The 21,695-nt window shown below is 46.4% G+C and overlaps 1 protein-coding gene across 31 annotated transcripts in view; it reads right to left on the bottom strand.

Annotated features, from left to right (window-relative positions):
- Window positions 1-21,695, bottom strand: part of LOC131836781 (uncharacterized) — a 171,395-nt gene that overhangs the window by 105,274 nt on the left and 44,426 nt on the right. For 6 of the 31 annotated variants that reach the window (XR_009355770.1, XR_009355778.1, XR_009355773.1 and 3 more), the window contains 3 exons: window positions 21,305-21,421; window positions 8,001-9,759; window positions 4,394-6,911 (listed from right to left, as the gene is read on the bottom strand). The exons of 3 other annotated variants lie outside the window; for them this stretch is intronic. Coding sequence is in view for 19 of the 28 variants with exons in the window: in XM_059182568.1 (XP_059038551.1) it covers window positions 6,806-6,911; window positions 8,001-8,138; window positions 9,679-9,759 (325 nt within the window). In the remaining 9 variants the exon portion in view is untranslated. 22 more of the 31 variants (XM_059182568.1, XM_059182571.1, XM_059182572.1 and 19 more) reach the window with 9 other exon arrangements.

The following is a 21,695-nucleotide window of genomic DNA, read 5'->3' as shown; positions in this document are numbered from 1 at the left end:
TATATTTTATTTACTAATGCTTCTTTTAGTCCTCAAGAGTCTTGTAATAGCACAGATACTCTTTTTTCTTTCGACAGCTCCATTAACATTAGCAACTTTATTCATGAACCATACAGCTCACAATTTTAAGTTGAATAGTTTAGGGGTGCCTGGGTAGCTCAGTCAGTTAAGCATCTGCCTTCAACTTAGGTCATGATCCCAGGGTCCTGGGACCAAGACCCACGTTGGGCTCCCTGGGAACCTGCTTCTCCCTCTCCCTCTGTACCTCCCCTCTGCTTGTGTTCTAGTTCTCTCTCTTTCTGTCAAATGAATAAGTAAAATCTTTTTTAAATTTTTTGAAAAATTGAACAGTTCCATGGTTCTAATATGTTCACAGAGTCATGCAACCATCACCAAAGTCAATTTTATCATCCCAAAAAGAACACCTGTACTCTTTAGCAGTCATTTTCCACTCTTTCTGTCTCTACCTATTTGCCTACTCTGGATATTTCATATACATGGTGTCATACAACTGGTCTTTTATAACTTTTTTCCCTTAACGTGTGTTCAGGGTTCATCCACATTGTAGAAGTGCATATCAGAACTTGATTCTTTTTTACTGTCCAATATCCATTATATTAATATGCTATAGTGTATTTATCTACTCATACATGGCTATTTTTACTTTTGGTTTGTACATAAATAATCCTGCTATGAACATTCATGTATAACTTTTCTTGGACACATGTTTTCATTTCTTTGGGGTATGCCAGTAGAAGGGGTGTTGCTGGGTCATACAGTAACTCTACGTTTAGCTTTTCGAGACACTGCTGGACTATTTTACAAAAAGGCTGCACCATTTTATATTTCCACCAGCCATGCATGAAGGCTCCAGTTTCTCCACATCTTCGCCAACATTTGTTATTTTCTGTGTTTTTTTTTTTTTTTATTATAACCAACCCAGTGGGTGTGAAATGGTGTCTCACTGTGGTTTTGATTGGAATTTTCCCAGTGACTAATAGCAAACAGTAAGCATCTTTGCTTACCGGTCATTTCTGTAGCTTCCTTGGAGAAATAACTATGCATTTCTTTTGCCCATTTTTTAAATTGGGTTGTCTTTTCATGATTGAGTTGTTGGAGTTCTTCATATATTCAAGATACAAGTCCCTTCAGATGTAGAATTGTACATTTTTTTCTCCCATTCTGGGGGTTGTCTTTTCACTTTCTTGATGGTGTCCTTTGATGCAAAAAAAGTTAATTTTGATGAAGTCTTATTTATTTCTTTTTCTGATTGTCATTTGTTGGGGGCGGGTTGTGTATGTGTGATGTCTTTTTCCTTTGCTATCTGGATACATTTATTTCTTTTTCTTTCCTAATTGCCCCCACTAGAAACTCCAGCACAATGTTGAATAGAGGTGGCAGGAGGAGACACCCTTCTCTTGTTCTTGCTCTCAAGGGGAAGGCAATCATTCTTTCGCCATTACGTGTGATGTTAACTGTGTATCTTTTATGGATGTCCTTTATTGGATCGAGGAGTTTCTCTTCTATACAGAGTAGTTTGGAAGGTTTGCTTTTGTTTTGTTTGGTTTTGTTTTGTTTGGTTTTGTTTTGATTGGTTGATTGGTTGGTTGGTTTGGTTTGGTGATTTTTTGTTTTTTGGTTTTTGTGCGTGTGTGTGCTTTTATCATGAAAGGGTGTTGGATTTTGTCAGATGCTTTTTCTGTAGCTATAATGACATAGTTTCCTAGAACTTTCTTCAGTGTTTTTGCTTGGGGATAGTTGTTTGACCACGTAATAACCTTAGCACAAAGCCCAAGAAGGAACACCTAAATCCTGCCTAGTTGCTGACTGCCTGAGGGGAGAGGAGAAACCCTTTCTCATTATACCTTTAACTCTGGTTAACTTGGACCCTACTTCAAGTTAGGTGGCTTCAATAAGGTTTAAAGATTCCTGTCATCATGGGTGATTGGGGTCTGAAAGGTCAAGATTGAGGATCACGAGATCAGATCAGATTCTTCCCTGGCCCTTTGAAGGAGGAGATGGAATTAAGAATGGAAGTTGCTTTTCTTTTTCCATTGCTCCTGCCCCCTCCCCCACACACACATCTTGACCAATGTCTACTTTTACTCATGGGCATTTGAACCCAAGTATTAGACATACTCTCACCTGTTTTGTAAGTTTTTCATAGATCCTCCTTCTGTCCCTGCAGTCGGGCTGTAAACTCTTTGAAGGTAGAGACCAAACCTTAAATTTCCCTTAAATCTTTCACAGAACCAGATAAAATATCCATCACAGAGCACAGACCCGATAAATTGTCAGAGGTGAGACTTGGCCTGTCCACCACCTAGTGTCTGGCAGACACTGAGCAGACAGATCCTGAGACAAGAAGCCGAGATGCAGAGCCCTGGGGTCACCCGAGTCCACCAGTTTCAGTTGCCCTCGTGTGGCTTTGCGGCTTCCTAGGTACAACATTACAGGAGGCTTTAAAGGGAGTGAGTTGAATGTGGTGTTGAAAGAGAAGAAACAGTGCCCTGCCAACATTCTTTCAAAACTGCCAGAGAAAAGTAAGTCCCATAAAAGAGACTTTGTCAGTATCTAATGTCACAACGCAGATCAGTCCACCCTGTATTGCCTGTCACTCCTGAGACCGTCTGAAAGGAGATATTGACAAAGTATGGTATGATGGCATCGTTAAATGGCACTGTGACACCTGTCCCCCTTGATATGACGAATGCCACCCTTGGCTCGGAGAAGCTGCGTTGCTGGGAGAATTCTCACCAGCTGATGAGAAGATGACAAAGCTTTTGAATGAAGACCCTCTGTCCTCTCCCCCAGGTCTCCCCAACACATTCTGATTTGGACCATCCCTAACACAGAAACCAGAACACGCTGCTCACCGAAAAAAGAAAAGCAATGGTTCCTTCTATTTTGTGAAAATTACATCCATGTCTATTACTTGGTCCAGTTCCTGGCATGAGTTAAATATCCAGTGCACAGTCATTCGGGTTCTATTAGCATTACTCTTATGGAGCTTTCGGGGTATCTGTCTGTGGATCCCAATTCTCCAGTCAGGCAGTCCTGCAAGTTTCTTTGGTAAAGATGCCAAGGGATTTCTTGTTTTTGTTTTAGAAACATCATCGGGATGTCTGTGAGCCATTTTGCATGAGCTGCGCCCTGTGCAGACTGGTGAAATGAATTAGTCCCCAGAGTTCATGGGCAGGTATGTAGTTCGGGGACTGAGCGAGGCAGGTGCTAATCAATATTTATTTCTGAAAAGCCAAGGTGCCCATAACACGTCAGGGGCTGTTCCAGGTGCTGGGAATACGAATGCGCATCGGCCAGTCTCTACCTTTAAGGAGCTGAGATGAAGTGGAGGAGAAGGCAGGATACAAACCCGCTTCGATGGCGGAGTGGGATGACCTGTTCTGACGGAGGGTCTGGCCGCAGGAGGGCTTCTCTAGTGAGGTGACGTTGCAATACATCTAGCGAGATGAGTAGTTCATCAGGCAGACAAGGACAGAAACTCAGAGAATCTGGTTCTTGATCTGTTAATTGGAGAAGAAAAAGAACAGCTTTCTCCCAGGAGGAGGGAGGGTCCAAGGGCCAAGGGTGTGGACTCTGAATAGACCTGGGTTGACTCTTGTTCTACAGCCAAGGTCTGGGGAAAAGAACCACCACAACAAGAGCAACTAACATTTAAGCCAAAGACTTTTTTTTTTTTTTTGGTCTGCAAAAAAGCAAAGACAATAACAGACCTACTTAAAAAATTAAAAATTAAAAAATTAGAAATAAATAAAAATTAAACAAAGAAAAAACACATGTAAAGCAACCAAGATGATGCTTGGCTCGTATAAACCTCCAGTAAATGATAGATTATTACACCTGTCACTGGGGGCTGGTGAAGACTGAATGAGACACAAGATGTGAGAATGATTATTGAAATGAACTCTCTGGGCTTATTATTCCAGACAGAGGGACTATCTCATGTAAAGTTGGGAAAACTAAGGAAGCTTTAGCTTTTCTTAAAGGAAGAGCCCTTGACTGTGGTCAGGATGAAGAATGCACGGTGGGAAGAGGGTGTTCTTTGAGCTGAATGATCAGTCAAAATCAACGTCTTGCTTTGATCAGTGAGTTGTGTGATCAGAGAGAAAATCACAGAAAATCACAAAGGGCAAAATTACTGTCACCACAATTCTATTTGAGTGGAGACTTTTAAAACCTTTTTTAAGGGGTGCCTGGGTGGCTCAGTGGGTTAAAGCCTCTGCCTTTGGCTCAGGTCATGATCCCAGGGTCCTGGGATCAAGCCCCACATTGGGCTTTCTGCTCTGTGGGGACCCTGCTTCCTCCTCTCTCCCTCTCTGCCTGCCTGTCTGCCTACTTGTGATCTCTGTCTGTCAAATAAATAAATAAAATCTTTTTAAGAAAACCTTTTTTAATAGTGAAATAGTCACAGAACTATTAATAACATAATAACAATACATATAAAAATATAAAGAAAAAAATTTAAAAAGCAATACATATAAAAATATAAAGAAAATTTTTAAAAAAGCAATGCCCATATATTCCCCACACCCAGATTAAACAGATGTCAATATTGTAGTTTTTGCTTTAGATCTTCAGCTGTGGGTTGTTTTTTTTTTTAAAGAACTGAAATATTGTGGATACTACTGAAGCTCTCAAACTCACTCAGTGTGCTGCTCCCCTGTATGTTATCACACTTTTACTAGCTGTATGTAGCATAAACAACATATAATGTTCTCAGGCTTCTTAGAATTTCACATAAGTCGTACCATATCGTATCGTTTTACAGCTTGTATGTTTCACTGGATATTGTTTTCAAGGTGGCCCCATGTTGCTGGATGTAGATATGGTTCATTGATTTTAGCTGCTCAATGAGGTTCCCTTTGAGGTTTATACTTGGGCCCAACAGTACTGCTTCTAGATGTCTCCTTAGAAAATCTTCAGGCACGTGCAGAAAGCGAGAGGCCTCAAGAAGTTCACTGCAGAGCAGTTCATAATAGTGGAAAAAGTATGGAGAGACAACTCCAGTCATCTACTGCTATGAAACAAACCTCCTAAACCTGGTGGTTTAAAACAACGATCACTTATTCTCTTGATGAGGCTTCCCTTTGGGCAGAACTTGGCAGTGAAAGCTCCTGATTGCTCCCCGTGGCATCGGCTGGGGTGGCGGGAAGGCTAGCGGCTAGAATCATCTAAAGATTCCGTCGTCTGCTCACATATCCGAGGACTGATGCTGGCTGTGCATCCGACTGGGACCTCAGCGCATGACTTCTCCAAGTTGCCGGTTGGCTTCCCCGCCAGCAAGGCAGGTGAGTTCCAAGAACAAGCGTCCCATAAGAGCCAGGTAGACACGCAGGGCATTTTTAGGATCCAGCCCCAGAAGCCCTATTATCGTTGCTTGTGCCCACAGTTAATTGGTTGAGGCAGTCACAAAGGTCCACACAGGTTCAAGAGGAGTGTCATGGGTACATTGTAAGAGCATATGGGATAGGATGCCTTATCATGACCACTTTTGGAAAATACAATTTGCTGCCAAACCTAACTGCCCATGGTATGGGACACACGGTATGAGACACATGAACATGCAAAGAAAACCCGGTTTATGGGGCGCCTGGATGGCTCAGTTGTTAAGCGTCTGCCTTTGGGGCTTAGGTTATGATCCTGAGGTCCTAAAATCAAGCTGCACGTCAGGTTCCCTGCTCATCAGGAGGCCTGCTCTTCCCTCTCCCACTCCCCCTCCTTGTGTTCCCTCTTTCGCTGTCTCTCTCGCTCTGTCAAATAAATACATAAAATCTTTTTTTAAGGTTTTATTTTTATTTATTTATTTGATGGAGAGAGAGATCACAAATAGGCAGGGAGGCAGGCAGAGAGAGATGGGGAAGCAGGCTCCCCGCTGAGCAGAGAGCCTGACATGGGGCTCGATCCCAGGACCCTGAGACCATGACCTGAGCGGAAGGCAGAGGCTCAATCCACTGAGCCACCCAGGCGCCCCTAAATAAATAAAATCTTAAAAACAAAACAAAAAAACCTGGTGTGTTTGCTCTTGTTTTAAAAGCTACAAAAGAGTGGGCACCTTCTTACGAGGCATCAACATAATTCCGCTCAGAATAAAAAGAATAAAGTGTTTGGGGGAGAGGATGTAACCGGGACTTTGCATTGGTCTCTATGGAGGATGAAAGATATTACTGTCAGACACAGAGAACATCTTCCTCCCATAGAGAACTCTCAGAAACAGGCACAAGGGAGAATTCATTTTTAAGGTAGTTTCCTTTTTTCCCCTCATGAATGGTGTGAACAAAATCTCCTCCTGCTAAAAACTGAGGACTTAGACAGAACAGTTGCCAAAACTGTGTTTCTTCGAAGGCATATTTTTGTACTGACTCCAGAAAACCCTTAAAGGAGACTCTGAACGTCTTGGATGGCAGCATAGTAGGGGAAGAGGCATGAAGAGCTAGGAAGCTTGGGTTTGAATCCTGGATTCTGTGTGACCGCAGGCAAGATATTGACCTTCTCTGTGCCTCAGCATCCTTCCGTGGACTAGTGAGGTGAATAACACCACTTACAATGTTTTTGTAAACACTGTGTTAATTCAGCGATTCTGCTTACATTTGATAAGCTCTTCAAAAGTATTAGCTCTTGGTAGGAGTCATCAGGGAGAGCAGATTCTGAAAGTTCGAAGTAGCTTGCTCCAAATCTGGATTTAATCATGATCACTACCCCCAAGAGTAACGCCCAGAATGCCCCTAGCAGGCCAGATAATTAACCTTGGGTTCTCACCTCAAGGTTCTTCTCTGTCTCCATTCATTCACGTGTGGGCCTTGAAATAGTCAAGACAGGTGGCAGGAGACTGGGCGCCTTCCCATTTCACAGCCGAGGAAGCTGCGGGCAAGTTGCTGCAGGGGCCCTGCTGGCTAAGGGAGAGGTTAGTCCATTAGATGCGTGTTTTCGTCCCCAGTCCCCAGGTGTCCCTGATCCGGCTCAACCACCAGCTCCTCACCCGCCCAACCCCCAAGGCTCGGGGCTGGAGAAGCAGAAGGGAAAATTACTTAGTGCCTTTTGGCCTCATACTCCTTAGGTCGACTTTGTCCAGCGCTCACAGGGTTCCCTTCGGAGGGCATTTGGCAGGAATCCTGACCCAGGGAGAGCCTCAACAAATACGACTTAAAGTAGGGGTGGGGGCGAGCGGCAGTATCCTCCTCTTCCACCCGCCAGCCGAGCTCCGGCAAACTCCCAGGTCTGGAGTGTCAGCGCGGGGACGGAGGCATTCTCGGGGTCGCAGGCATTCTCGGGGTCGCGGACCCCCAGACCAGGTGCCCCTGGAACCTAAAGAACCCATGTCGCCCAGGATGCACCTGGCTGCCCTTCACCTCTAACCAGGTCCCTCTGGGCTCCCTCCTCGGAGGCTGCCCGTATTCCTCCTTCCCCTGCGGAATCCGAAAGCAAACGCAGAACCTGGGCGCTCTGCTCACCAGGGCTCGAACCCGTGGCCGCGTTTACAAGACCAGCGCGGTCTGGAGCGGACAACTAGACGCTGGCCACAGCCTCCTCCAGCGGCGGGAGCGGGCCGTGGCGGGCCGAGCTGCCTGCTCCGTCCACTCGCTACCTGCTGGCGCCAGCCGCTCCGCGACCGGACGTTGTGCCAGCAAACGGGGACGGGGGTGGTGCTGGAAGAGATGCCCTCCACCGCTGTCCGCCTCCCAGCGAGTCTCGGCCGGGCTCGGCCACGCGGCGCGGGGCGCGGCCGAGCGGCGGCGCTTTGATGTCGCGCGGCCACACGGTGGCGCTGCCGCACCGCCCGCTCTCGGAGGCCAAGGCCGCGGGGCGCCCGGCGCGGGGCTCGCGCCGGGAGGAGGTTCGGTGCGGCTGCTCCTCTCTCCAGCTCCTGCCTGGGGGCTGGTGCGGGGGTCCCGCATCTTAGAGGTGCGGAGGCAAGGTGAGGGTCATTCCGGCACTCTCCCTCCCACGCCCCAAACACGTGCCTTCCGGACACATGGACTTACACTGCCCCGGGGCCCAAGTCCCTTAAAGGTCTTCTAGGCAAAGCACCTTCCTTTACAAATAGGGAAAGCGAGGCCCGAAGAAGTAAGAGTCCTGGCTTTAGCCTCAGGTGAGAAGCCCAGACAAGCAACTCTTCTGTCCTAAAAAGAAAGGGGGTGCGCACAACTAAGGGCGGGGGAAGGACCCACGGGAGATTTATTCCCAGTCCTGGGGCCTGTGCCCCCCTCCCGGAGATCTAAGTTAACCTGTTGCACCTATGAGGAAACGAGGCTCAATATTGGCCAAAGTCACAAGGTTGAGAAGTGATATTCAGCCCCAGGCCTGTTACTGTCTAGTCTGTGACCTTCCTGGACACAGAGTCCTGCCTCCTGCCTCCGTAGCTTTCAAACACCTTGGTTTTTGATAGTGACCTACACAAGTCTCTGTTACTGAAAACAACACTTATCCTTAGCGTGCTATGCTCTATTTTCTTTTCTTTCCTTTTTAAATTTTATACTATATCTTTTCTCCTTTTCTTTTAATGCCGGGTATGATCTGCTAAAAGAATATCACTACTCATTAGTGGGTCCTTCGTTAAAGTTGGAAAATCCCTGTCAGAGGCGCTGGCTGGGCTCCCCCAACTGTAAAAATCTATGGAAAGCGGTCCATGTAGGAGGCCCAAGGCAAGACTAAGTAAAGCTCCTGGCAGACCTAATCACTTAGAATTTAATATTGTACGCCCCGTTTGCAGTTCTCCAGCCAGTCTTCCTTTAAGATATTCCTAACTTCGGGACGCCTGGGTGGCTCAGTGGGTTAAGCTGCTACCTTTGGCTCAGGTCATGATCCCAGCGTCCTGGGATCGAGTCCCACATCGGGCTCCTTGCTCAGCAGGTTCCTGCTTCTCCGCCTGCCTCTGCCCTCTGCCTACCACTCTGTCTGCCTGTGCTCACTCTGACAAATAAATAAATAAAATCTTAAAAAAAAAAAAAAAAAGATATCCTAACTTCTGAGCCTCCCCCATCTCGCTTCCCTCTCCTCCGAGCCGCCTTCTCTCTCCCTCAGCCTCCTCACATTCCATGGTTTTGCTCTCTGTCCACCATTCCAGTCCTAGCCCTGCTCCTGGGTCCTTTATTCAGGAAAAAAAAAGCAAGGGCTCTCAGTCTGTCAAAATATTGGTTTCTCTTTTCCTATCCCCTGTGCCAGAGGGAGTTTTGTTTAACACAAATAAACACACAAATGCACAAATAAATCCACAAAATAGATCTTTTCCTGTCTGGCCAGCTCACCAAAACAAAACACAACAAAACTGATCCATCTCTCCTCTCCCAAAGACACGCAAACCTGCTCAAGGTCTTCCCTCGCTTATATCCCCGAGGTAGCTCTTGGCTAGCCTGTCCTCCTCACCATTGCTATGGTTACGGAGCCCTCTGCGACCAGGTCCTGCTCCCTCTACGTCACCCTTAGAGCTCACCGCTTGATGCCTCCTGTGCCGTTCCTGCCTAGCCACTTCGTGTTCCCTGAGTGGACACAGCCCAGCGATCTCGCCTTCGCTCACTTGCTCTTTTGCATTCCTTACCAGATATGCCTGGACTCCGGCCTCACCTCCACTGGGAAGCCCTCCTTGACTTCTCAGGCTGGGGGAAGGTCTCCTTTTCGGTGGTAACTGCCTCTGGATTGTCGGTCCCAGCACTTAAAACTCACCTCAGGACTTTGAGCCCTACTTGCCGCTTTGCTCCTGTAGATGGAACTCCCCAAGGGTGGGCATACGTCTGGCACAGTATCCTAAAGACAAGCATATTGGAATATTGGAACCCTTCAATGCCCACTTGTTCAATAATGGAGTGAAGGTGAGAGACCCGCTGCTTCCCTGGCGAGGTAAAATCTGACTAAAGGACTCTCTGGAGGGGGTGGAGAAAGGGAAGGGAGGTCTTCAGAAGCAACATGAGCTGTAGGGCTCTAGAGGAAGAGGGCATTATGGGAGTAGGTCGAGGGTCATTTGAGATGTTCATTGGCCGTAAGCCTTTTCTTTCTTTCTTTCTTTCTTTCTTTCTTTCTTTCTTTCTTTCTTTCTTTCTTTCTTTCTTTCTTTCTTTCTTTCTTTTTTAAACACTAGTGGGCCAGACCCTTGTTCAATTTCTTCTTTCTCCTTCTCTGGGACAGATCTAAATGTTCCCCCCTCTCCCCGCCACATCCTCCTCCAGCACTCAGCACAGAGCACTGACTGTGCCTTTGTTCCATGAGATGGGCACTGGAGGTGGGTTTCCCAGAAGGAGGTCCCTAGCATCCTAGGTGACCATGGGGGTGGGTGTCCTAAGTAGAGGAGGCAGGGTATTCCAGGGTCTCTGAATGTTTATGTAGAAACATGACTCTCTTGGCCCCTCTTCCAAACCCCTCCACCTCAAGGAAGTGGTGTCCTCTCTCAGGGGAGGGTGGTAGCAGTCAGCACCGGCTAGGTCAAATTGTGCTAACAATATCTATAGGATAGGATTTAAAACCACACCCATGCTTTTCTGTCTCCCATGACAGGCCCAGGAGGAGTCAGCAGAAAGGCTCAGAGTATTGTACTTAGTGATGCAAAGCCACCATTTCAAGCCAGTTCTTTAAAGAGAGTCCTTCAAATGGGGTCCCACACTGGTAATGAAAGGCTCTGGCCTGGGAGTGACTCACTTCACTTCTGCCCACAGCTCGAGGGTCAGAGCTTGTACCATAGCCCTGCCTGCCCACACAGGGTCCAGGACGTCCAAGCCTCCCAGAAGCTGGGACACTAGAGATCCCTCCACGCCGCACTAAAGACTATCATAGGGGGCAAATAAAAGAAAGTCAAAATCGAGGGGAAAAGGGGAACATAGAGGCTTTCAGAGAAGTAGACACATCTGATTATCCTGGAAACATCTTCAATTTTTGACTGGCCTTGAATAGAGCAAAGCAACCACAGGCGTGAATCCAGTCTTAATGAATGTGGAAGAGGCAGTTGCTCATTGGACTGCCACAGTGCATTTGCCCTTCCCCAATGCCCTTCCCCTGGGTCTGCTCAAGCCCAAGCCAGCCTCAAAGGGCCTGCCATTCCCCAGAATTGGTAAATCCAGCCAGCTCTGACGTCTCTATTCCCCCCCACCTTTCACTGTGGCATTTAATCCCATTTAACCCGGTCCCATACTTCAGACCATCAGGTGGGATCCTCCTAGCATTCTGTCTGATACGGCTTCTTCTCCCTGGTGGCACATTCCCTGAGTTCAGAGTCAATCTCAGTTCTTGTTCTGTATCCTCTGTCCCCCTCCCACCCATCAGGGGAGGCCAGGTTTTCACTCAATTCGCATGTTCTGGGTCCTCGTCCTGTGCCCCATCTTGGGAAGATGAAAACCGACATGAAAATGAATGCAACGGGAGGGCTCAAGATGGGAAGGACATGATTCCCCACCCCTCAGTCCTTCAAGGTGCCCAGGAATTGCTTAAAGTGAATCAGATCATCCTTTGACATACAAAATACCATTGTCTATTTCTTTTATGACCATGTTATCATTTCTGTTATGATGTGATGGCTTCGTAGAGGTGGATCTGTCTAGCATTCTATGCTTTTGTGCTGCTAGGATCGAGGTCTCCAGTCACGTGTGGCTGTTGGGTATCAGAGACTGAGCAACTGTATTCTTTTTTTTTTTTTTAAGATTTTTTTTTTTTAAATTTGACAGACAGAGATCACAAGTAGGCAGAGAGGCAGGCAGAGAGAGAGGAGGAAGCAGGCTCCCTGCTGAGCAGAGGCTCGATCCCAAGACCCTGGGATCATGACTTGAGCTGAAGGCAGAGGCTTTAACCCACTGAGCCACCCAGGCGCCCCTGAGCAACTGTATTCTTAACTGAATTGAGCTATCTTGTAAGTACAAAAAAATACATTACTTTTCAGGGGCACCTGGGTGTTTGAGTCTTGATTTTGAGTCAGATCATGATCTCAAGGTCAAGAGATTAAGCCTTCCATCGGGCCCTACATTCAACACCAAGTCTGTTTGGGACTCTCTCCCTCTGTTCCTCCTCCGGCTCTCATTCTCTAAAATAAATACATGAAATTAAATCTACTTAAAAATACATCAGATTTCAAAGTCTCATCTCATTAATATTTTCCCTGTTGATTATATTTTTGAAATATAGTATTTTAGTTCATGTCAAGTGAAATTGATTCTTAAAAAAATAATTTTACTATCTCTTTTTACTTTTTTAAAATGTGGCTACTAGAAAATTTAAGACTACCAATGTGTTTTGCCGTGCATTCCTTCTGAGCAGTGCATTTCTGGAAAGCTTAGGGTGGGATTTGGGTGAGATTATCCACTTTCAAGGTACCATTTCCAAAGCTGCAAATTGTAACATTTGATCATACTTTAGAGAAGTTCTCACAAGGATGACATTTGAAGTTTGAGGCCTTTAAGTTTTCTTTCTCTTTATTCACCTTTTGGCTTTTCTCCCAAACCTGTAACTAAAAACCAAACTAAAAACATCTTATTTATTTCATAGACTGATCTCCAAATCTTAACTTAATAGCAATTGCTGCTCTGTATTTTACACACACACACACACACACACACACACACACACACACACAACCCTGTGGGGACCACCATTTTCCCATGTGTAAAGCAACATGCCTGATTGCTGGATTAAGCAACGGAAATTAATTATTACAGTAATTACTCGGCCACTAAATGTTTGAATGCCAGACCTGACATAGTGTCCTGGGAACCACCTTCAGCTTCCAGAATGCATTAGTATCGACAGGGCAGCTAGAGCAATGTATTTCAAGAATATTTTCTTCTGAGGCACTTGCTGGTATAAACCATATGCCTTTGCTTGGGGCAGTAGGGAGCTATGCACTATGCCACAGAAAAAAAGACAGCTGGCTTTTGGTACCCATCTCTGCAAGGTCAGGAGAACATCAAATGCCTGAAATGAGAACCTTTAGTCTTCAAGGTGGCCATTCAGTAGCTAGTTAGGCAATGGTAGAAATTAGTGTAGTTTGGGGGACATCTTATACCTAAGCCACTATCCCTGAAAGAGGGGATCTGTTGCTTGGGAATTTTAATGCTATGGGGAAGCCATGCCAAGGTGCCTGGGGGTGGTCCTAGTGAATTCCTTCTAAACCATCTTTTTTCTCTCTCCATTTATTTTTGGCACTATCTTCTCCACCCACGCCCCTCCCCCCATCACCTGCCTTCTTCCCTGAGGCCAAGTCTGTTCAGGGTGGAGAAGAGATTTCCTTTAATGAGCACATATAGGTCAAAACCAGAGATTAAAAAATAATAATAATAAGAGCTGGGGTACCTGGGTGGCTCAGTGGGTTGGGGCCTCTGTCTTCAGCTCAGGTCATGATCTCGGGGTCCTGGGATCGAGCCCCGCATCAGGCTCTCTGCCCTGCGGGGAGCCTGCTTCTCCTCTCTCTCTCTCTCTCTGCCCACCTCTCTGCCTGCTTGTGATCTCTGTCTGTCAAATAAATAAATAAAATCTTAAAAAAAAAAAATAAGAGCTATTCTAGAGTGTGGGACTTCCGCAGCAAGAAAGCTATCCTGCCTACTTGTCACTGTCTGTCCATTTCTCCCACGCGGTTCTGCCTTCCTCTAGGAGACCTGTGATGGCTGACAGAGCGAAGGCTGGCCCAGACTGGGCCCAAGTGTGGATTTCTGTGATGAAACCCATTTTGTTCACTTGTTCCTTTTGCACCACGGGGTAGGGTTTGAGCTCAATGGCAACAGGCACATCTGCACAGCTTTCTGCACTTTTTTCTCATAACTCATTCAGTCAAGTGACTGTTTTAGGATGTCTGGGGTCTCCGAGTAATTCTCCCTGAGACAATCATATTTTTCCTGCTTTAAAACTGTCAGTTCAACTCAGAAAACTCTTAGGCCACATGTCAGAGGGTATCAAAGACAGTGGCTTCACTAAAATCCAGATGAGACACTCCAAAATGCCCAGACGTCTGAAAGGCTACCCTAACTCCTCTAGTTTTCCTTCTGTAGGTCAAGGCCAGAACTATATATAGCTCCAAAACAATGGGTCCTCTAAGCAACTCCACAATCCCAAATGCTACAAAGTTACCCCAAATGTTTCCTCTTCCTCTTAAAAAGTAGCATCATCTATTATTAAAAAGAAATTAATAACAACTAATAGCTGTATAAACCACTTTATTTTCAGGCAGTCTGTTCCATTTTAGAGTTTCATTTTATTTAATCCTTATAATATATTAATTCAAAGCAGATCTATCTCCCTATCTCTTTATTTTAAGTGAACTCTACACCCAACCTGGGGCCCAAACTCACATTCCTGAGATCAAGAGTCACCTGCTCTACCGACTGAGCCAGCCAGGCGCCCCCAAAGTACACTTACTGAATGACTGTGGTCTTGACGAGTCCCTCCCTTATGAGGCTCCCATTCCATTCTATCACCATGGAAAGATTTGAGGAGGACTCAGAACAGTGCCCTGGGCCACATCCTCTCTGCCTACCTCTGACTTCAGCTGGCGCTGGGATAGACAGTTCCTCACCTCCAGTGGCCTGTCCCTTGAGGGATGAGGGAGGGACAGATCTCATCCCAGAATAAGATGCAGCCTTCAAGGGCAGGGAAATTTGCCTCAAAGAATGAAGATGGGAGGTGGCAGAGAGATGTTGGGTCTTTCACCCTTAAAGGAAAGACTTTCCAACTAATTCCTTGAAGACTGTTAATTGGAGTGAGTCCCACTGGCTTGCCAGGGCTTATTAAGGCCCCCTTGATAGGCTTTTCCTCCTTCTCTGCCCACCACTCGCTGCTGCTTCCCTCCTGCTTCCTGGATGACCTCCCAAACAAACTATCTCTACTCACATCCTTATCTCGGGCTCTTCGTTAAGGAAACTCAAACTGCATTATTAGCCCCATTTTACAGATGCAGAAACGGAGGCAAATTGCCTTCAAGTCTCACAACCAGGGCTCACACCAAATTTGCCTGACCCTGGAGCACATGAATTCCACATCTGTCTCCCACCTCCAGCCGCCTTAGTGCTGCCCCATTCCCACTAGAATTTATACTGGTGGTCCTTTTCAAAGCAGCCCATTCCATCTTTGGACAGTTCTAATGACTGGAGAATGTGGAGTGATATTCAGCCCATTTCCCCATCCATCCATCCATCCATCCATCCATCCATCCATCCATCCATGTGTTTATGCCTCATCAGCAAGCATATGTTCATCAGGGTCTAGGAACCAGATACTGTGCTATGCACAACTCTAAAGAAGCAGACCTGGTCCCTCTGCTCAGAGAGCTTCCTGCCTGTGACCGATAAGCATGGTGCAGGAAACGGTGCTTTCCATGTGCCGTGGGAGCATGGCGTGAGCACCTCACCCAGCCACACTCCCTCTGCAGCATCCTCGGAAGATGCTCCCTGCTCCACACAACAGCCCTGCAGGTGGGGGCAACAGGTATCACATCCTCTGTGATTTTTGATGTTCACCTTCATCAGCCCAGGTCTGAATGGGCCTTGACAGCAGAATGGAGCTCACACCTCCAGTACAATCAAACAGAGACCTGATGCAATGTGCACCCCCAGAATGAGAGAGGAGACCCCGCCCTCAGCAGGGAGCGTGGAAACCAGGGCTGAATCTCGGAACCTGCCCCCACGTTTAGTGTTTGGAGGACCCTGTTGGACTTCTGCTGCTGACTCATGCGTGCCCCACTCCTCAGCTCTCCTTCCTTCAAAAAAGTTAGCAGCACGGGCTCGAGATGTCTGAATAGATCCTACGGCACCAAATACAATATTAGAGTCCATTTCTCCCGTGTTACATACATGAGGAAGTAATTCACATGGATAATTAGTGGGTAGATGTCTTTGGAGTCTGCCTTATAATAAACAAATTGGTCATGAAACTAGCCTTGTCTGCTTTCTTAGCTTTCAGAAGGCCCCAGGGCAAAGCAACCCACTCTGTGACTGTTAGGCTGCTGCTGGGATGGAATGGCTCAAAAGCAGCCACAGAAGTGGATTATTTGCATCTAACTTTCCCTGCGGCATGAATGAAAGCTCAAGTTCGATTTCCCACCCTCTGATCTATTAAGTTTTCTTTTGGATTCCTCCTTTTCTTAAATAACGTTCTGAGGAATGGGATTCTATACATTCCACCCTGCAAGTCTTGGAAAGGCAGAGCTCAGATGTGTGGGAAATCAAGTTAGTATCCAGAACTACCCACCCATCCAATCCACTCTCCTTCCCCCGTATTTAGGGACGATTCCAAAGCCACAGGCCTTCTCTCTCCTGCTGTGATAGGCAAGGGGTAGAAATCAACTGGAATCTCAGAAAGTCCTATCCATCCATCCATCCATCCATCCATACAACTCTCTCCCCTTCCATAAATAATAAATAGTCAGCACCTACTACCTGCCAGGAGCTGTGTTAGGGGCCATGCTAAGACCTTGAGACACTGCAACAAATGAGAGACTCAGACCTCGCTTTGTGGGGCTTATGGTGTAGCTGGGAATGGATGTTCTGCAAATAATTTTACAAATACCCAGTCAAAATTGTGATTGATGTCCCTAGGGAGAATTTAAGGTGCTCTCTGAGCCCATAACCAGAAGGCCTGACCTAGCCACAGGGAGGTGACACTCAAGCTGAGAGACAGAGTAGGAAGTTGATGTTAACAAAGTAAAGAGGAGAAAGAGAGGGAAGGCAAGGCATTCGGGTGGCAGGGCTGGCCTAAGGGCACCCATGCAGAGGTATTACTTCAAGGGGCCACATGAAGGCCCATGAGGCTACTTGGTAAGAGCAATGGGGAGGAGGCATGGGGCACACTGGTTGGAGAAAGCAGCTGTGGCCCCACAGGGCAGGATGTAGGAGGGGGTGGGAAGCCCTGAGGGAGCATTAAGCATGGGATGACTGAGTCCGATTTGTGTTCAACAAGGTCACGCCACCAACTGTTGTTGGAGAGTGGACCCCAGGGGAGCGAGTGGACAGAGGGGTTGGGGGCAGGGGACAGATTCAGGGAGAATTGCTGGAGGACAGCTGGCCATGGCTGGGACTCGAAGGGGAGCAGGAGAGATGAAGAGCAGTGGAGAGATCAAGGTGCATTTTGGAAGGAGCACAGTGGGACTCCCAGGGCTCCATGGTGGTCTATAGGGGCCCATAGGGTCTATAGGGGTCGGGGCACACCTTCAGAGTTGAGACAGACCCTCAGCAGCTCTCCTCCTTCCAACCTATGACTGCATGAGGGTCTACAGGGTCAGGTAGGGGAGTGGGGGGAGGACCATGGCTGTTTTACCTTTGCCCCTCCCCCCTTCTTAGGTTTCTCTTGAGGCTGTGGTATGTCAGCCAGGACCCTGTTTTCTGATTGCCTCTTATGGGTTGGGTAACTATGGAGACTGTCAACTGAGGATTTTTTTTTTTATATACTTGCCTCCTCTCTTTTTCTGTACACTCATAGTACTTAGCAGCCTATTGGGTATATAGTCAACAATCAAGTCATACTTGGGGATTGAGCCATCACTCTATAACCTCAAGACAGGTGAGACACAGATGCATACTCACCTCCACCCTGTTATTCCACATCAGCCTTCAAGTCAGCAGAGAAATTATGCAAACTAAGGAGGGAGATGGGAGCAGTAAGTTCCCTGAACCCTAGTACAGGAAGTTGGAAAAACCACAACATCATCACAATCCATGATTGCAAGAAAGACAAAAAAACAGCATCAAAAGGTGAGGTCATTTAGCTTTCTTAATAATCTCTTATAATTAGAATATAATTATAATTCTTATACTCTGTTTTCTCCCTGCCTTGTTGGCAGGTTTACCATCACTCTTCTGTTCTGCACTCATGGCAGACATCACTAATCCATCATGATAGTTTTCCTTGAAACGAACCTTCAGGAACCCTCTCGGTGCTTAGACTCTTCTGCTGACTAAAGCTGGTACATAATATTAAACCTATTTGCCATCCCTGCTCTTGACTTTTTGATCAGAATAGTCAATCTGGAAATATTCTAGGCAAGTAAGCCTCCTATTTATCCCAAGTAGGTGGTGGTCGATTCTTCTTCTAAAAAAGAATGGTGGTTCTTCTAAAGAAGAGAGATGGTTCTTGACATACTCCAGTGCCCATCCTGCTTTGGCTTATCCTGAAAACAGATCCTATTTCACATGTACCTAAACTCTCTTCCGCATACGTGTCAGAGAATGGTTTATGGAACTACAAGGATCCAAGGTACTTGCTGCTCACATCTTCTCAACCTTCCACAGCTGGTCTCTTACGTGGGAATTGCCACCCTATGGTACCTCTGAGCCCAACAGAAGTATATACACATTTTTACCACAGCAGCAAATCAAATGAGCCTGAACTTTCAGAGTTTCTCACTTTACAGCAATGAGGCTTCTGCACGTGTCAACCACAAGACAGGGCTACTCGCTAGCTTCTCAATGAGATTAAAGTATTGTGACTAATTGGTTCTCAGTCATGAAGACACAAAGAGAGCCTCTTGCTTTATAGCAAGCAGAGGAAGAGAGATGAGAGTCAGAAGAATGTGATCCAGTTGTCTGGGTCATGAACTGAATTGGGAGTATAAAGTTGCTTTCTTCCTACCTGAACGCAGCCTCATGGAATTAGAACGTCCTGCCCCAAATCCCAATCACTAGGATATAAACTTCTACAATCCCACTTGCCTGGGCTAGTAGCCTTGCCCAGACTCGGCTTAGAATGGTGTTGGCCTCCTGTGTACACTAGGGGGTGCAAGCAGGCTTGTTATCCGGCTGGGCCCTAAGAAATTTCTCCCGGGAGTAGAAGACAGAAGATGAAGACGACCAGGAGTCACTCCTTTGCTTTGGAAAGTGCTGAGTAGAGGGAGTCTTGGACCAGAGTTGAGAAAGGAGAGCAACATCCTCATTAATTGCTTTAAGCTGTTTTCTGGTTTTATTTTCAGAGCAGACCCAGCTCCCGAGAACTGGGGATGAAGGGAAGGTTACATAAGGCAGCCGACCTGCTCCTCCCCTGGCCTGGCAGACTTTCAGCCGCCCGGGGTGAGTCAACACCTGGGAAGTGGCATCCAAGGGCGGCTCTTTCAAGCTGGGTGGAACTTTCTACCATTTCTCCGAGGCCACTGTTTGACCCATTCCAGGGGCTGGGGAGGCAGGAGCCGATCATGTCCCTGGGTGGTGCCTGTTCCTGGCACTGGGTCCATGGAAAGAAGCTCAGAGAGCTTTTTCCAAACTTGAGTGCTGGCGTGGGGGAAACGGAGCAGTACTCTCCACCCCGGCTTCGTTCACATAATAAGACTTCTGCTCCACTGGCCTACTTTTAGCTTGGAGTGGAAGGAAGCCAGCTTGAGAAGAACAGAGCCAACCTCCCTGCCCTGCTCCCCACCTACTCTTCCAGGGCCTTCACCAAAGGCCTTGTTCTCTGCTGCTGGAGCACCGGGCACAGTGACCATAGTTTCTCAACCTATCAAGGGGAAATGAGTTGAGGAAATCAGCACAGGGTTTTTATTGCCAAATATTTCTTTCCCTAGGAGGACAGCACATTCAAAGCGCCGAGTGGAGATTGGAGTTGGTCCAGCCATAAACCAACTTAATGAACACTAATAGAGAACTGCAATTATTGTTGACTTCAAAATGCAAACAAGAACTTTAGAGGCTGATCCCTATCAGCCGGTCAGGCCCGGCACAGATGCCCGGCTCTGTTTTTGCTGTTGCTTAGCAATGGAAAATGAAGTGTTCCTGTCTCTTATCACTGGAGGTAGAGGTAGGACAATGAGCTTTATTGGACTGAATAGGTATGAAATTAGTTTATTCTTTCCCGCTTGGAGAACGCAATTGGCAGGAAAAGAGTCATTTGGACAATGGGCAGTTCAGAGGTTGGGAGGTGGCTTTCCTTTCCTGTTATCTCAGTAAATCCTAACCGTCACGGGTTTTCTCTACAGATAGAGTTGAACTTTTGCCAGGAGTGTTCATCCAAAACTGTCATTAGAGAAAATAGCTACGACTAGAGATCCAAAGACGAGAGAGGGAATGAAGGTGAAGAGAGTGAAATCCAGGGTGTAAATTTGGTGGGGGGGAATGGTACCAAAAAATCAGTAATCAAGATAAATAATATATTAATGCAATATTTTGTTTTAAACCCAAATGGATACAAAATGATTTATGGTGAATAAAATATCAAATTTTTAAATTATGACAGGATCAGTCTTGCTGATTGGTTTTCCCTTCTGGCATCAGGGCCCAATAGGTCGTGTCTTGGCAACAGCCTCATACACATTTCCAACATGGAAGACTTTTAGAGTTGCTTTCTGCTCAACAATATTTGGGCTGTAGGATTGAGGGTCTCACAGCTAGGCAGAGGGACTCTCTTGCCCTGTGGGAAGAAGATCGTGCAGTCCTTCAGCTAGCCTCTTCCAAGACAGTGGGGCTTCTGGGGCAGTGACACAGGAAGTATTAGAAATCCTTGACCCTACTTCAAGTTGCCCAAGACAACAGAGACAGGCCTAGAACCAGCATTTTATGGTAAAATAATCTCTTTTGTTTTTAGTATTAATAGCAACCCCTGTATATTGAGAATCTTCAGGTTGAAACACATAGAATTGCCAATATTCAACTTTTTTTTTTCACCTCAAACACATACAATTTAATCAAATGCATGCAAAACTGGTAAGCTGAATACTGGACCCCAAAGATGTCCTCTTAAACTTGGACATGTTACCTTACATGGGAAAAGAGTCTTTGCAGATATCATTAAGCTAAGGATTTTGAGACAGGAAGATAATCCCGGATTATCAGGGTGAGCCCAAGCATTGACAAAGATCCTTATGTAGAAGGAAGCAATGCTGCAATAAAAGAAGGGCAATGTATTTATTTATTTTTAAATATTACTTATTTATTAGAGAGAGAGCTCATGCACATGCACAAGCCAGGGGAAAGGCAGAAGCAGGCTCCCCACCAAACAGGGAGCCTCATGCAGGGCTCCATCCCAGGTCCCTGGGATCATGACCTGAGCCAAAGGCAAATGCTTAACAACTGAGACACCCAGGCTCTCCAGGTAAAGTATGGTTTAAAGATGCTATTCTATCGGCTTTGAAGATAAAGGAAGAGACCTCTAGCCAAGGATCACTGGCAGCCTCTAAAAGGAGGAAGAGGTAAGAAATAGGTTCTCACGTGGAACCTCCAGAAGGAAGGCAGTCCAGCAGGTGCCTTGACTTTAGCCAGATTTCTGATCTCCACGGGGATGAGATTAAATGTGTGTTGTTTTAAGCAGCCACGTGTGTGGTTATTTGTGGCAGCAGCAATAGGAAACTAATAGACCAGGCACTATGTTAAGTACTTTACATGCCCAAAGAAATACATTAAAAATCTACCCTCAGCCTTCCCAACGACTCAGTGCTCTGCTGGTCTCCTTCCTGTTTTGCATCCTCGGTTTTTTTTTCCTTCGTGAACCTTTGCCATGGACATGCATACACATTCTGGTATCCATCCTTAAAAAATAAAACAAAAAGCAAAAAATCAATCGTATCCACTTATGATTTTAAGGCAAAATCAAGGGGCATCTGGGTGGCTCAGCTGGTTAAGCCTCTGGCTCTTGATTTCAGCTCAGGTTGTGAGCTCGAGGTGGTCGTGAGATCGAGCCCCATGCCGGGCTCTGTGCTCAGTGTAGAGTCTATTTGAGATTCTCCTTCTGCCTCTCTCCATGCCCCCATGCTCTTTCTCTAAGTGAATAAATTTAAAAAGTCTTTTTAAAACTTGATGAAC

Source organism: Mustela lutreola, chromosome 7 (genome assembly GCF_030435805.1).
Source record: "Mustela lutreola isolate mMusLut2 chromosome 7, mMusLut2.pri, whole genome shotgun sequence".
NCBI lineage: Eukaryota > Metazoa > Chordata > Mammalia > Carnivora > Mustelidae > Mustela > Mustela lutreola.
Note: the sequence above shows the minus strand (reverse complement) of the source record. Positions and strands in the feature narration are given on the sequence as shown.